The sequence below is a fragment of the Chanos chanos genome, chromosome 4 (genome assembly GCF_902362185.1).
Source record: "Chanos chanos chromosome 4, fChaCha1.1, whole genome shotgun sequence".
Lineage (NCBI taxonomy): Eukaryota > Metazoa > Chordata > Actinopteri > Gonorynchiformes > Chanidae > Chanos > Chanos chanos.
The window spans coordinates 52,467,364-52,484,146 of NC_044498.1; the positions used below are offsets into that span (position 1 = coordinate 52,467,364).

Sequence of the window (16,783 nt, forward strand, 5' to 3'; positions counted from 1 at the left end):
TTGGATTTACTATGGACATTCAAAATGGTAATGGTTGAGTTGTTTGGGAGTTTTATTTGTTATACTTGAAAAGAAATTGAAACTACTTTGTTTTCCTGTTTCAACAAAGCAACAAAATTCCAGCCAAATAACTTCTCCTTCTTATTTTTAGTGAGAATTTTTTTTAATGAGGACTAAACAGTTATTTTGTTTTCATAGCTAACTATGTGATCGTTTGAGGGTTGGTGTCATGTCTAGAGTTGTTGCTGTTCAGGTCTTTCAAAAAGAAAAAACACATGATTCGCCGTTCACACAGCCGGTACATGCTCTGACGCACAGAGAGAGAGACAGGGGGAGAGAGAGAGAGAGAAAGAGAGAGAGACAGAGAGAGGGGGATTTGAGTTTTGGGACCATAAAAGCAAGATGAAAGGATATGTGACCCAGATGGTCCAAAATCGAGAAAGTTAGAGCGAGAGAAAGACAGTTTTCACTGTCTTCATGCTACTCTTGCTGGTCAGTATTTCCAAAACCGAACCCGTTTCCTGTTTAGAGCCTAAGGAGAAGAACGCGCCGGACAACTTGTCAGTTGTGTCATTTCGATGGAAGTGCGCAGTGCATTACTTCGCTGCCAAATGCGCTGGTAATTCGGTGTTAAAGACTCGTGCCTCTGTCGGCGCGCAGACCACAGTTTGTTTGTGGTCGTCTCAAGCACACAGTGCCGCACTGAGCGTTTGGCCTCAGAAATGGGCAGACGGAGTGTGAAGAGGTTACCTTTCCTATCACCCGCACCGACCTTCGCAGATGGAATTAAATCACTCTAACCTAGATGGTGGTCCTACCGTACACGCCGTGTATCCGAGTTTATTGCTGACAAGAAAACACATTATCCCTGTGCTGGTCTCTGAAAAGCGTAGTCAGGTCAAAGGCACACACAACTGTCATCAGTGAATATATTGCTGTTCTTTTCTTCTAATTCTAAGACCGAAACTGAGTCATAAAATATATGTTGTAGTATTTTTATTTTCAGTAAATTTAGGTAATTACCGCCGAGTAACGGGGTAGTGTTTACGACATGCCCAAGGTCGCCTGTATAGTGAAACTTTTGAAGAATATTCCCGAGATCTCTCGTGCGTTTAAAGAGTCCCTTTAACCGATTAAATTGCTGCACCCCTGTCCTGTCTTCGAGTGTGGAACAAGAAAGCTAAATAAAAGCGTGGATCAGTCGAGTGATATGTCCTGTTCTCTGAACTCTTCACAGGCCGCGACAGCACCGTGACTAGACAATCCAACTGCCATGTGTCAAAAGGCAAAATGAATTCTTTTCTCAAGAAACGCAGTGGAATGAGAATTATCGGAAAATCCCCGATAAGTCCAGCCTTGCATTTTCGAATGCAGGGAATTTCTAGCTTTAACAGTTCAGACAGATTCATAGACTGAAAATTAATATTAATGGCTAGGTCTGACAATACGGTATTAGCACACTGAGCGATGGGTGGGCATGCCATCTGGGGGTTGGCAGGTATTAGATATAATCAAAGGGATTACAGGCTGTGGACGAAATTTTAAACCTGAACACAGATTCCTCCATGAAAAGCAACACTGCTACACCTCACATGTGTGTGTGTGTGTGTGTGTGTGTGTGTGTGTGTGTGTGTGTGTGTGTGTGAGTGTGTGTGTGTGTGCATTTTTGTGCGAGCTTGTGTGTGTGGCACGCGAGCTTCATATGTTGGAACAAATTGCACGTATTATCTTGAACAACCGACCACGCACAGTGAATATGTGTAGATGTACCCACAGCCTAATGCAGAGACGCAAATATTCTTGTAAATTAATTACGACGCCGTCCTTAATTCAAACAGACAGGTCCCGCAACCGCAAATGCCCATCTCCCACGTTAGGGCTGTGGAGTCCGACGAGCAGTCTTCATCAATCTATGGTAATGCATAGCCATGTTTATTGCTGTAGTAGTTAAGTCGCTGTTAATTTTGCACTAAACGGTTGTTATGATGATGAATGAGGAAGCCAGGATGGTACACCAGGGACGGCTACCATTTATCTGTTGAGCGAAGGCCTTCTTTTGTACGCTCTGTGACATTTCAGACTGTGAAAAGGAGATGTAAACAAGAACAAGGTGCCCCATTCTTAAGACAAGCTTCCGTGTCCCCAGTCACCGCGCTGCGCGCTGGATCAGTAAACCAAGCGAAACGAAGATCTTAGCGTTCTGATGCACTCGTATGATGTTGCATTTCGTGCAGTTAGAACACACACAGAGCCTATAAACACAAACGAATCTGAATCCAACAGCATTCTGGGATCTTCATTATGCTATAGAATGATGTGTGTGTTACTTTCAAGTATCAATGAGGATATACGACGTATTCTTTGGTCTTAGCTTGTCAATTATTCATACACTATTGTCTCTCTTTCGTGTGCAGAGTGATTAAAGCAAACAAGAGTCGTGTAAACCCGACTCACCTGTACAAACACACCGCTCCCGGTTTTAGGAGACCGAAGCGTTTGGCCAGCTATCCTCAGTTGTGACATTCCAAATTACCCAATTAAATATTACACATAAAGTCAGCAACTAATAAACATTCTTTTCACTGTAGTGAGATTTTGCACAGATGTTAAGTCTAGTGATCTCAAAGGGATGTATCGCTTTATTGTACAACGCGGACTTACAGCTCCCTCTAGCGGCTCATTAAAAATCTTTTTGCTTTTCTCTATCCTAAAAATCATCTATTTAAAATTCCAATACCATATTACGCTTTATGCTGTGGCTTATATTAGGCCTATAGTGTTATCCGGACCTTAAGACTGATCACAAAGCTGTAGCCTACTTGATGTTTCTAACCATAGCGCAGTAAGATGTGTTCTTCCGAGTCGATTAGAACGCTTTAGATGTATTAAGTCATTCATACGACTCTGTCGCTCCTGCAGTTATCAATACCATGTCCGTTGTACTTAAGAAATAGATATGAAACCATAAGAATATTATTGCGCTTTACGTAGAGTTGCTATTGCTGGCAAATGATAATAGACTTCTGTCGTAAAAGTTTGACATATTTGGATTTCATACAGTTTTTTAACGAATGAATTGAAATTGTAGCTGCTCTGTTTTTTGTTTGTTTGTTTTGGGTTGAGGGGTTTTTTTCTTAGCTATCCTTGCACTGTACAATTGTATAAACGAATCACTGTTCCGTTAAAAATCACACCTCAGATCTGACCGACAAGTTCTCTTAGTCTATCGCCTCATCTCACCGATTAAATCAATTATATCTTTGTGAAACCCTGCACATACTGGTAACATGTTTTACAATTAAAACAGCGCCTAATGGCCTTGCGTTACGTTACGGCACTGTCGCCGTGCAAAGAAAATATGTTCTGTGTTCTGATCGGTGAAGCAAAATGCACAAGTGAATCTTTACTAATGTCTTACCCATTCATTATGCAGTATAACACCAATAATGGTTCGTTATATTGTTAATTATTCAACAACAACAGCAGTAATAATAATAATAATAATAATTATTATTATTATTATTATTATTATTATTATTATTATTATTATTATTATATGTATTTTGTAAGTAAGTCGGATAAATGAGATCAATGATAATTTATGTTAGGCTACGGATGAATCTGTAGAGACAACCGCAGGATATAATTCACTTTCTAATTTGATTAAATTGTGCTCAGGGCGAGTGAGTGTCTGACAAGGGAATTGTCTGGTAATGACGGCGAGGCTCGCCGACTGCACCATCCTGTTGAATGATTTAATGAACTTCCTATGTATTTATACCGACTGAAGCGATAAGGAGTGCTGTCCTGTTTCGTGTTTGTTATCGTTTCATTGTGTTTTCGACCATTTTAGGGGGTTACAACTTCAGAATGCATTAGAACAAATGAGGTATTAGAGTAACTGAGTGATACTGCAAAGTGGTCTCGCTGAACTGTGCTTTCATTTTCACAAAAAGACAACACACATCCTGCAAAGCATCGTCTCACTAACGTCAAAGGGTTTTTTCAGTGGATAACAAAAACATGAAGAGTGACTGATCAGTTGAGGCAGGTATGCAAGTAATGGTGAAATAATTTTAATATGAAACAGTGCGATCGACATAATGTAGATACTGGCAGCTGTATATGGATAAGGACAAACATAGTTGGTTTCTTCAGAACCATGGACAGCGTCCATTTCCCCTCTTGGACTACATGTCTCGCCGGTCCATTGACAAGAAATAAAAATTGGCGGGTTTCAGGAATGTACAACGGACTAGGCCATGCTCCTAAAAATGTGTCACTGATCCATTTTTTTTTTTTGACAATTTCACAACTCAGATGTATCGTCAGTGGAATGTTTTCTTGCGTCGTGTCTCCAAATATAAGTTAATGCAAAAATGTAATAAAGCGAAGGAAGAAATAAAGACTGCGCGTGCGACATCGATACTTAAGTTTAATAACGTCCGCTTTACTGCCATTATCTTTCATGATAAAGATCAATGTTGTCCTTATGGCACGGCGCAGGAGAATCATGGGAGAACGCACCTCAGCATGATTACAACGGTCTCAACGAATCTCCTCTTGATTAATGGTTCACCATTGCCCAAATAAACTTTGGATTTTTTTTAAACATGACACTTAATGTCCTCACTATGTGTAATTTATGTCATATACTGTTGACCTGCCTTTATTCGTAACGGTAGGCTATATTTAAATGTTGCAAGTGTACGCTGTGGAATGTTTGTTCTAGAAACGATAAAAATGGAGCAAGTTCGGAGAGAAAATGTTAGTCTCATCAGTAACAGACAGATCTAGTTTAGCGCTTTAATAGACTCGAGGAATCAGTAAGGGGAAAAAAGATTTCTCTCATCAGTATGGAGCAAAGCTAAGTCAGTTTTAGGCATTTGTTACTTGACAGCACAAGTCACAACAAATTACAAGTTTATAAAAAAAATACATTTTATCGTTTCTTTTTCACAGTGACCGCTACATTTTGACTCTGTGCTTTAACGTAACTCTTTCTCTCGTGTTCATATATTTTTACCTCGATTGTTAAGTTTAGAGCTCGCCAGTCCTGCTCACGGACACCTGCACCCAGATTCCGACTCAACCACAATCCACCGGCACTGAATCGATGACTCAGGTGCCCGTGGGGACACTGAATTGTCACATCTGGGCTGTTTGTCTGAGGTTAGTACAACTTGCATGCGCAGCAGTTCCAAAGAGGGACTACTACCCCTTGTCCGACTATACATTCCGAAACCCTCAAATTTCATTACGAGCAAATAACCCGTTAGTTAAACAAGTAATTTTAGCAGTCAGGTACGGGCCCCAATAGAGGTTTTGAAATGAAAATCTTCATACCATACACAAACAACAACAGAACGTTATTTAAGGAAAATCCTTACACGTTACCCATACACTATAAATTGTAGCGATCAATATCACAAGACTTAAGAATTTGATAACTGCTTAACGAGATTATTTATGATATAGCCTATACAATTACCATTCTGTTTCTATTTTACGATTAAGGTGTGTAATAATATCATATGTCTTTGAATCTGTTGACTTGGATCGAAAGAAGAGTTGATTTGAGGAATTAGCATTATTGGTTGCTGCCAATCCATGACTGTTACGACGCTGGCCAAACGTAGGCTATTTAAAATTCTGCCGCGTACTTCTGTAAATAAATTCTCAATTTTTGTGCATTGTGTAAAAAGACTGAAAATGTAATACGTTTGTTGTGCGTAGGCTATATGAATCTAGACACGCAAAGAGACGAATAAACTTCGGTTGCAAAACCAAGTCCGTAAGACCTCGTTTTAGACTATGTGTTGCCGATTTGACGCATTTTTACGCTTGTCTATTTGACAGATTAAACGGGTAATGTAATATTTATAGACGTACATTACACAGCCATCGTAACGTCGTAACAAAATTTTCTTTGGGTAACTTCTTTTGGTGTGTAGGATAAAGGTATATGGTTAGGCAACGACATTACTTGAAATTGCGATACGAATAGAACCAATTGCTTGTAAATACTAAATTTTCTGAGCAGTCTTAAGATTCTGGTTTGTGGGAACTACTGAAGGACCAACGTTTATCAGGTCCGTCTGTTTTATCAGCGCAAAGTGTCCGCCAGCAGGCCTAATCTCAGAAAATCGGTTGTGATTTCGATTTACCACTAGATGGAGCCAAATGCTTGGCTTATGCGTGTGCGTGAATTTGGCATTCACTGTTCAGTTCTGTAATGAAGACGGCGATCAAACCTGGCTGGAACCCTGCAATGGAGCATGTAGCCTACAAAAGAAAATGTATTGTTATTAGTCTGTGTCAGAATATTTTTGTCTAATGCATAGAGTCTATCCGGAGCATTTCATGATTGTTTGCGGAACACTGCCATCACTCAGGTGGCTACATTATATCAAAAGTCAAAATTTGAGCAACGTTTTCTTTTCTTGTTAACTGAGCAAAAACTAAGAGTCAGTGATGGTGGTTCTCCGTCTGGTACACTACACCGAACTCCTGCTAAATCATCTAATTAAAAATGTCTGTATTAGCCCACATGTAGCCTCTATTACAATGATCCCAGTGATGTGTTCGGTAATATCTGTGATTTAAGAACTTTTGAAGTATTCGTTTACATTGTCAGTTTCACTGTTCTTACGCACTACAGCATCAGGTGACGCTGTGGACCCAGACAGTTTTTATAGACAGAATTTTAGATTTTAAGGTTTAAAAAATCATTTTATGAGGTCATTCACGGATAATATCCATGTAATAAACACAGTATGTTTTAAATATGTTAAATGTGTTATATTTTTGTGCTAAGGAATATGTTCATCTTTATTTCCTATGTGTACATCAAAAATATTGTGAATTTATTTCTCCATCAATAAAAATATAAGGAAATAAAATGACCTTCAGTTATCTTCTCTTTTATTATTGTTGCATATTGTTTTATTTTACCTGTGGAATACATCTGCCTGACTGACTATCAATCACCTTATTTTACTGGCAAAAATTCTTATTTGAAAACCGAAACCTTAACACAGCCATCCCACCCAAGTGAATTACCTGAATGGAAATATCACCTTATTCAATTAAGGATGTTCAGTAAGAAGTTCCCCTAAGCTCAAATTAAAATTGATCAAACTGATATGATTCATAGATTCACTTTTTTTTTCTTTCTTTCTTTCTTTCTTTCTTTCTTTCTTTGCATAATCCATTAATTAATCCTCTGTAAAGAGAACTCTGTTTTGCTGATTGTATATTAAAGTATGTGTTCTTAGTGTAATAATGTGTTTTTTGAAGTAACAGTAACCGTTAAGAAATTCTCCGTGTCGGGTGTCATGGGATCACGTGGTGCACTGTGTTATATCTGTGACACATATGCTGTGCTGTGTGAAAGGAAGTGAGAGGTGTCTCCTCTGTGCTGGAGGCGTGTTCAAATAATGACGTCATCATAAATGACCACCTCCGGATGGCATGCCCCAACTGAAAAACCTATATAATAAATATTATATCTTCATCTTGTCTTCCTGTTATGAATATTTTTAGAGATGTAAAACAGTTGCAGCTTCTCATTCTCGTTCTTATTTTTAATCTCCATTCTATTCTTAATTTTAATCTTAATTCTACTCTTATTCCTAATCCTAATCTTAATTCTATTCTTAGTCTTATTCTGAGGTGACCAGAAGAAGAGGCATTTTCAAATACTTGGCACTGAGCATGTGCCTGGACAATTTAAAACAATTAAAGCAATTATAGTTTTACACAATCAGAAATACAAACACCTCTCAGTCAGCCCTCTCTCTAACGGTTTGTCACAGAGAATGTCAGAGTTCAGTAGTAGTGTTTGTAATTTATATAATTCTGTCAGACACAAGTAACTTCAATGGAAGTTTTACAGTAAATGTGTTTTACTGTGTGGGGGAAACGCTGGATCTATCAAAATCTTAGCCTACAGATTACACTGTTGATTATGTGGTGAACTAGACCCACTGGGAATGGATTTAGGGGGAAACTGTTTAAATTTTTAAGCACTGAATGCGACCTTTGACCACTGGCAGCTGTAATGATTAATCGTGAGGTTTTTTTTAATCATTATCCATTTTAATAGTGCAGATTTACCTAAAAATTAGACGACTACAGGGGGAAGTGAAAAGTGAGACGTTTAAAAAAACAGGCAAGGGAGGCCGAGGAATAATAATAATAAAGCGGTTAATCTTTGTGCAGCATCGAGTAAACCTTAATGTACAGGACGTTTTACAATCGTTGAGTTCAACGGTCTATGTTTACCATCAGTTGACAGGTGTAAGCACCGAAACTGAACAAGAACTGTAGGCCTATTTTGTAAGTATCTGCCTTGACCCTTACTGCAGTTGTCAGTCAGTAAATGAGAATTGCAAGTATCCGTATATGCTAGTCATCTTGATGGGGAAAAAATCTGGCTGTCAAATTCGCCCTATGTTCCTGTGTTTGAATACAAACGGAATAATTCGAAAACCTCAGGTTAAAGCTACAACTGACCGCCTCCCCAGTATTCGTGCCTCTCTCTGTCACAGACTCGATTCAAACAAAGCTCTCACAATTCTCATTGAACACCACGCAAAGCATATCGGGATATAGTGAGCCAGTGAGCGCCATATTGGAGTTCAACTATTGTTATAAATAGAGAAGAGGCTGCTGCTGGCTGAGTTTACATGTATTCTTCGAATTTGTTCTGAAAATACGAGGATTTTTTTCCACGGAAGGTCATGAAAGAGATGTCAGCGTAAGTGACTCGCACACTTACAGCTATATTCGTCCATTTACTTTTCGTTAACTTGTGTTGACGAAAACTAAAGTGGCTAAGCTAATTTAGCCAACACGTTAGCTTTCATGAACATCAACAAGCTAACTGCCGATAGGATAGCCAACAATTGTCAAAATAAAAAAAAATAAGTAATTGTCGCAGTTATTGTTGAATGGCATTCCCCATATTTCGGCCATATGTTAGGGTTGATTTTTGTGTGTGAGAATAAGTCACAGTAGTTCTTGTCAGTTAGGTGATGTATCGTTTGAGGTATCTCAGTATAAAGCACGTTAACGTTACATGTTAATTCGATGTAGAGTCGCTATGCTAGCTCCTACAATAGCTAGCGGATAATAGTGAACTCTGTTGAAGCCTAGCGTGGCTAATTCTGATTTGTAAACATCACAAGAAGTTGTGCAAGACACTCATTTTCTGGGGTTGCGTAAAAGACTTGATCATTTTTGGTGCAGTTAACTGTGAACAGAACGCAACTCAAGTTTCTATTAGTTTCATCGATGAATGCGTTAAAACATCTATAACGTCTTCATGCTTATTTTTTCATCTAGTCGCTCTAAGATAGCATAGCTAGCAGAGTTGAATGTGACTTGTCCATCGCAGATGCACCCATAGCTGGACAGCTAGCGGTATTAGTGATGCTGGGTTATTCTGTGATAGTTGTGTTTAATCGATCCGAAAATGTTGATGTAAAGGTTTTCATACTATTGTTGAAAGAAGGTAATGATTGGAAGTCGTGCCTTTTGCAGCACCACTAGGCTAACTACAGTTATTTCCTGATGGCAGAGGTTTGTGTCGTTCTCAGCGGCATCCACCAGCTACTCGAACGTACGTGTTTAATAGTAAAATGTAGTCGGGCGTCCTGTAATATGACTGATGTTTGTAGTTTTTGGTTTGTTCAGGTATTTTCTGAGTTGCTAAGAACTGAACCGTTGAGGTACTCAGACTCATTCAGTTTGTGTGCTTCATTGGGGGGCACTGTGTACCTGCAGTGTAAGTCGTAAGTAAAGCGGTGCTGGACATCTTGGTTCTAACAGCATGATGTGAATTCAAACTTTACCGAGCTTATTTAGTAACGCATGTGGTGCGTGCATTTGAGACTCAGGTAGTTCGTGTTTTTAATCATGTTACTTAGAAGAGGTTTCGGCGTGTTTATTTTGGGAACAGCGCAGCCATCGAACAGGCTTAGTGTTGTTCACAAGACCATACGAAAGAACCATCAGCCATCACACACCTGATTCATTTTGTCATTTGTTTCTGAACTCCAGGAGCGGTAATAGTATGCTTAGCGGGCAGCAGCCTCAGAAACACTATGGCATAACCTCCTCCATCAGCCTGGCTTTCCCCAGGGAGATTGACCACCTGTACACACACAAACTGACAGAGGCCATGAAGCCGTTCGGGGTGTTTGAGGATGAGGATGAGCTCAACCACAGGTGAGTAGCGAGCCACACCCGGGCTCTTCGCTGTGTAAGCCCGGCCACCGAGATGCCATCTTTTTTCCTCCATTGGTACCGCTGTCGTTTTCTCTGCCCTCCTTGGACTGCAGTGGAATGATGATGGTGATAAAGTGTGTGGTTGACAGTGCACTCTTGGACTGATGGATGCATTGGTTGAGACTGTGTGTGTGTGTGTGTGTGTGTTTGTGATGTGCTTACTCCTAAAAGGATGATGTTCTTCACAGGCTTGCCGTTCTTGGAAAGTTAAATGCATTTGTCAAAGAATGGATTGCAGAAATCAGTGAAACAAAGGTGAGTCACTTGCATGGTGAACTTTGATCTCCTTTGCCATTTGTATAATCTGTGATTTTAATTGTTTTGTATAATTTGTGTGAAGTGTATAATGTTTATTTCTATGTATTTATTTTTTCCCCACGTAAGGTTGATACAGTGCCGGCATTCTTGACCTATAGATATGGAATCACACTGACAGAGTCTGTTTCCCTCCTCAGAGCCTACCTCCCTCTGTTTTATCGAGTGTCGGTGGGAAAATCTTCACCTTTGGCTCATACAGACTGGGGGTTCACACAAAAGGTGAGACGCATGTTTGGTCACTCTGTCGCAGCAGCGTGGCGTATGTTCAGATGATCTAAGAAAATGTTCAAGCGCTAAATGGTTCGTCACTGTCTGTGGGCAGTTTAGATTGTTTGTTTGTTTGTCTCTGTAGGAGTGGAGATTGTGTAATATATATATATATTTGTAAAAAGCTGTGTTGGCCAGAGAAAACACTTGTTTGTGTGGTCGTGTGTTTCAGGAGCTGATATCGATGCTCTGTGTGTTGCCCCACGTCATGTGGAGAGGACCGACTTTTTTCAGTCGTTCTTCGAAAAACTCAAACAACACGAAGAGATCAAAGACCTGCGGGTCAGCACTTCGCAGACTCATTTCATCTTTATCTCTCCTAAAATAGTGTAAATGTCAACACCTGTGTTTAACAAACCCATGTTATTCTCTCGCAGGCTGTGGAGGATGCTTTTGTGCCTGTGATCAAATTCAAGTTTGATGGGATTGAGGTATATCTGTTGTCCTTGCCCCATTCGAAGCCTAAACTGTCAGACGCATCCCTCATCCGCCTGTCTAACCTGCCCTGCTCCTGTGTCATAGATTGACCTCCTGTTTGCGAGGCTAGCTCTACCCTCCATCCCCGACAACCTGGACCTGAGAGGGGACTCTCTGCTGAGAAACCTGGACATCCGATGCATCCGCAGTCTGAACGGTAACCCCCCCCCAGGACGTACCACGCCCCCGAGCCCGTCCTTTCTTCACGCAGAAGAGTCATTTTCCGTGTGATGTTTCTTCTCAGGTTGCCGTGTTACTGACGAGATCCTGCATTTGGTGCCAAATAAGGAGAATTTTAGGCTGACTTTAAGAGCCATCAAACTCTGGGCCAAGCGTAAGTCTAAACATGCAGTATCAGTCACTCCTAATCAGATATGAAGGTCTGGTTGTGTTTGAGTGCTTCCTCTGTCAGAGTGCCATACTGAAGTTGTTGGGAGCGTAAGGTTAAGTGTCCTGTCCCGTGTGATTCGTGGGCTGTGGAACTCCCTGTCGTGTTGACTGACTGACTGACTGAACTGTCCGTAGGCCGTGGGATCTACTCCAACATGCTGGGCTTTCTGGGCGGTGTCTCCTGGGCTATGCTCGTGGCCAGGACGTGTCAGCTTTACCCGAACGCCGTGGCCGCTACCCTCGTTCACAAGTTCTTCCTCGTTTTCTCAAAATGGTGAGGACCCACTTCTTCTCTCATTAAAAAAAATCCAGTCGCTTTTCACCGTGGTCTGCGTTTTAAAGGTTTGATATGAATTACTCTCCCTGTTTGTTTTACTCAGGGAGTGGCCCAATCCTGTCCTCTTGAAACAGCCAGAAGAAAGCAATTTGAATCTGCCAGTGTGGGACCCAAGAGTGAGTGTGTTTGTCTCTTCAGTCTTGTGTTCTCGTTGCCTCCAGAGCCTGTACCCCTAACTCTAACGTTCACTGTCGCATCCTCAGGTAAACCCCTCAGACAGGTACCACCTGATGCCCATCATCACCCCTGCCTACCCCCAGCAGAACTCCACCTACAACGTGTCCACATCCACTCGCACCATCATGAACGAGGAGTTCAAACACGGTCTGTACACAAGAGCTGCTTTTCAACTGAAAATCCTCTCTGTTTTTAAGATTAGATTTTTTTTGTCTCATCGGGTCTCGTGCCGTGGTGTGTGTGTGTGTGTTTGTGTGTGCGTCTGCAGGTCTCACAGTCACTGACGAAATTCTTCAGGGTAAAGCTGAATGGTCAAAGCTCTTTGAGCCGCCCAACTTTTTTCAGAAGTACAAGTATGTGGCTGTTTCGCTCTGATTTCGCTCTGACGCAGTGGCTGAGTCATACAGAGTGTGTGGTTGGAGACAGATGTACTGCAGCGTGTGTTTTTGTTTTGTTTCCAGGCATTACATTGTTCTCACTGCCAGTGCGTTGACTGAGGAGAATCACTTAGAATGGTGAGCAGAATCAGAATTGGTTTATAACTGCAGTCACAATGTCAGAAACTCTGCTGCTCAGGTTTCATGTCGGGGAGTCATTTGTCTTGTCTTCCACAGTGTATCACCAATACTATTGTTTATGTTTTGAATGAATGATGCCTAAGTGGCGGTTTACGCCTCGGCTGTGCTGGTCTGATCCCTGTCCTCTCCTCTCCTCAGGATCGGTCTGGTGGAATCAAAGATCCGGGTTTTGGTGGGAAATCTGGAGCGTAACGAGTACATTACCTTGGCCCATGTGAACCCCCAGTCTTTCCCTGGCAATAAGGAGAGTGGCAGAGAGTGAGTGCAGAGGGCGAGAGACCCTCCACTGGTCTGACTCTCATTAACTGTGTCATTAGTGTTGCACTCACTAGTGATATTCTAACAAAGCCTCTTCTGTCAGAGTTAAACACACACTGGGCAGTGACTGCCTCTTCCGTCAGAGTTAAACACTCACTGGGCAGTGACTGCCTCTTCTGTCAGAGTTAAACACTCACTGGGCAGTGACTGCCTCCTCTATTAGAGTTAAACACACACTGGGCAGTGACTGCCTCTTCTGTCAGAGTTAAACACTCACTGGGCAGTGACTGCCTCTTCTGTCAGAGTTAAACACTCACTGGGGCAGTGACTGCCTCTTCTGTCAGAGTTAAACACTCACTGGGGCAGTGACTGCCTCTTCTGTCAGAGTTAAACACACACTGGGCAGTGACTGCCTCCTCTATTAGAGTTAAACACTCACTGGGGCAGTATGGGACATTTGACCTGGAATCAGATGCCCTGAGTCAGCCCATTTTTTTTTTTAATTGCTGCTTTTCATTTGTTTTTCAGGAATGAGTTTGTGTCAATGTGGTTTATTGGAATCATCTTCAAAAAACTGGACAATGCTGAGAGCGTGAACATTGACCTGACTTATGACATCCAGTTGTTCACAGACACAGGTCAGGGCACTATGCGTCACACACTCCTGACACGCTGGACTGACAGGAGGTTGTTTTTCTGTGTTTGTGTTTCCAGGCAGCATTGCCACAGATTCAGTAATCGCTTCGAGTTTGCAAAGAGATCCCACAAGAGATTAGACAGCCACTGAATGTATTTGTTGCATATGTTAGATAGAAACGCGTGGAGAACTGACAGCGGTTTTTTTTGATGTGAGAGAAATGGGTGGAGTGAGTGGTGTGTTTGTCTGTGCAGTGTACAGACAGGCCAGTAATGTGAACATGCTGAAGGAGGGAATGACGATCGAAGCCACACATGTGAAGAGAAAACAGCTGCATCAGTACCTGCCTGCTGAGCTGGTCCACAGGAAAAAGAAGGTGAGAGTTCTCCACAGTGATTCTCTGAAAGGAGCCGTTTGCCGTGGCGCCGACCCAGAGCAGAGCAGTTCAACCCCGATGAACTCAAGGCCATGTGGTCACGTGCTACTGGTGTTAATGATCGGTGTTGCACACATTTGATGTGAATTCTCATTACTGAACTGTTTTGGTCTTTAACTACTGTGTAAAAGGTCGTGTTATGGTGTTTTGATGGTTATCTGTTGTGTTTTTTGTTTTTTTTTTTTCCTCTGGGTGTTCAGAGCCTTGGAGATGTGAATCGCAGCAGTAACGGCGGGGTGTCCAAGCGCTGCTCTCTGGACGGGAGTCAGCTGGACAGCTCCAGGGACACAGACACAGGCACCCCCTTCAGCTCCCCCACCCCAGTCAGTAAACCCTGCATGCCAGCCTCCACCCCAGACAACAGGTAGGCCTCTCCGCCCCACTCTGGAGCTCAGTCATAGTGTAATCTGAAAGTTCCCCTTCAGTCCAGTGTTTTTGTTATTGATTGGAATTCTAAATGTTCCTGTGTGTTTCCCTGTGTGAAACAGCATCTCCCCGCCCAAACCTCCAGTCCCCCTGTTTGTGGACAGTTGTCTGGCCCCGGAAGTATCGCCTCCTAAAGCAGAGCAGGGCATGTCTATTCCAGTCATCGGGTTCAGTGAGTCAAACTCGCTCAATACTCATTCATAAAGATCTGTATTCATTCATAAAGATCAATACTCTTTCATAAAGATCCAACCACCCCCTCAGTTCCTCCTAAGCAACTTCTGAAAGACTGCTGACAAGAAGTAATTATTCTGCCGGTTTCACTCTTTGACACAGTGTCAGCTGTTTCTCCTGCTGCCAAGCCTACAACGCCCCCTGCTGGCAGCACTATTCCTACGGTGGTGGGCCGCAGTGTGATTCCGCGGATCAGTTCTCCCAGCCCCAGTCCTCCAGACCTCCCCAACGGTTACAACGGGACTGCTGCAAAGAGACCGCACTCCCCCTCCCTGGAGGAACCGCCCAAAAGACTGAAAGACACGGAGCAGGTAAACTGCGGCCCAGCGGGGTCCGCTCTGTGCTTTAGCAGCAGGGAGTCAGGGACGTGGTCAGAAGCATTATACAGTTCCACAAAAAGTGAAATGGATTTTGCAGAAAGAGTAAAAACAAAAATATGAGACTCAAATAGTAAATCCTCGCCTTTGTGCAGTGTGTGTGTGAAGGAAAATGTACAGACTCAACTGATGTTTTTCCTTCTGTAGTTCATTTGTTCCTGATCAGGTTTTAATTGCCATTTCTCTGTTTCTTTTCCACGTAGCTGCTGTTGTCTGACGATTCTGCGTTTAAGGAGCCATACCTTCCCCCCAGTAACGGGAGGGAGCAGGGAGACACGATAGCAGCGGTGAGTGTGTTCTGTCTGACCCCTCACAGTCAAACTGTATAAACCCAGAGATTTGACTCTTCACCGCATCACACACAGGGGACGCCCAGGACTGCTCATGACATCGTCACGTTAAGCGTGTTGGTATCTGTTATCTCAGTTTTCATATCTTTTCATTTCCATATCTTTTCTTCTCTCAGGAGGATCTGACTGGGACAAAGCCAATGCCCATTCCAACTATAGACACCTCCAGAACACAGGTATGAAGCCCCTGATTACCTCTACAGTTTACATAGCCTCCTGCTCTGTGGTTGTTGATGTGTGTCTGTGTGTGTGTGCATTTACAGAGGCTGCCCAGTAAAGAGCTGCCTGACGCCTCCTCTCCAGTTCCTACCAGTAACCTGCGTGTGATTAAAAACTCCATCAGGCTGACTCTGAACCGATAACAGAGGCTGACTCTGAACCGATAACAGAGGCTGACTCTGAACCGATAACAGAGGCTGACTCTGCCTTTGGGTCGTGGGGCTGTTCTGTTCTCTCTTTTCCTCCGTTCTGACGGAGGTTAGAGTGCATCACTTTTGAACCCTCTCTCTCTCTGCTCCAGGACGCTCTGCAGACTTTCCTCGTGACCCACCACCAGATTAGAACAACATAAAGCAAAGGAAAAGTGTTTGCCTGTTTCTTTTGTTTTGTCATTTGGATTCGTTTTAAAAAAAAATGCCTTAATGTGTCAAAATGCTTGCTTCATGCCCAGTTTGAGCGAGTGTTTAAATGTAATTTGTACAGTAGATGTAGTTAATGTATATAACTTGTCTTTAAATCATTGTTAGCGTTTCGATACCACTCTGTAGTTTTTATTTACAGAAAAGGAAAAAAAAGAAAAAAAGTGTTAAAAAATGTTTGTTTGAGTAAGCGAGACTCTCCCCTTGTTTGTCAGAAGATTCTCCCTTAGTGTGCTGTTACTATAGAGGTTCGGCTGCGTTTTGCCTGGAGAACCTTGTGGACGGAATAGGTTTGGACCTGAGTTACCCCCAGAACACTGACACACACTGACTGATCACAGCCCATTCCCGGACCCAGACTGAGTGTGTCCCATGGGCCTGTTTGTGGTCTGGGGTTGACACAAGTGTGTTAGGTCAACAGGTGATTGGGTAGTTTGTATTTTGGTAAATGGTTTAAAGTTTTTTTTTCCAGATGGTTGTGTGTATGTGTTTGTTTGTGTGTGTGTGTGTGTGTGTGTGTGTGTGTGAGTGAGTCAGTGAGTGAGTGAGAGAGAGAGAGAGAGAGAGTGTGTGTGTGTGTGTGTGTGTGT

At 42.3% G+C, this 16,783-nt stretch overlaps 1 protein-coding gene across 3 annotated transcripts; it reads left to right on the forward strand.

Annotated features, from left to right (window-relative positions):
• The first annotated feature begins 8,677 nt into the window (after positions 1–8,677).
• On the forward strand, positions 8,678–16,147 carry papolg (poly(A) polymerase gamma). Of its 3 annotated transcripts, none has more exons than XM_030770589.1 (22): positions 8,678–8,761; positions 10,066–10,233; positions 10,482–10,548; positions 10,749–10,830; positions 11,051–11,160; positions 11,256–11,309; positions 11,401–11,512; positions 11,600–11,689; positions 11,881–12,019; positions 12,126–12,198; positions 12,286–12,406; positions 12,528–12,612; positions 12,721–12,774; positions 12,976–13,095; positions 13,624–13,733; positions 13,987–14,108; positions 14,369–14,532; positions 14,657–14,766; positions 14,931–15,139; positions 15,409–15,492; positions 15,672–15,731; positions 15,819–16,147. In XM_030770589.1, the coding sequence occupies exons 1-22, from the start codon at positions 8,745–8,747 to the stop codon at positions 15,915–15,917; spliced, it is 2,250 nt and encodes a 749-aa protein (XP_030626449.1). In that variant the 5' UTR covers positions 8,678–8,744; the 3' UTR covers positions 15,918–16,147. The 3 variants fall into 3 exon arrangements, with proteins under 3 accessions (XP_030626449.1, XP_030626450.1, XP_030626451.1); XM_030770590.1 differs by having other exon boundaries at positions 15,409–15,486; XM_030770591.1 differs by having other exon boundaries at positions 14,937–15,139.
• The last annotated feature ends 636 nt before the right edge of the window (positions 16,148–16,783 follow it).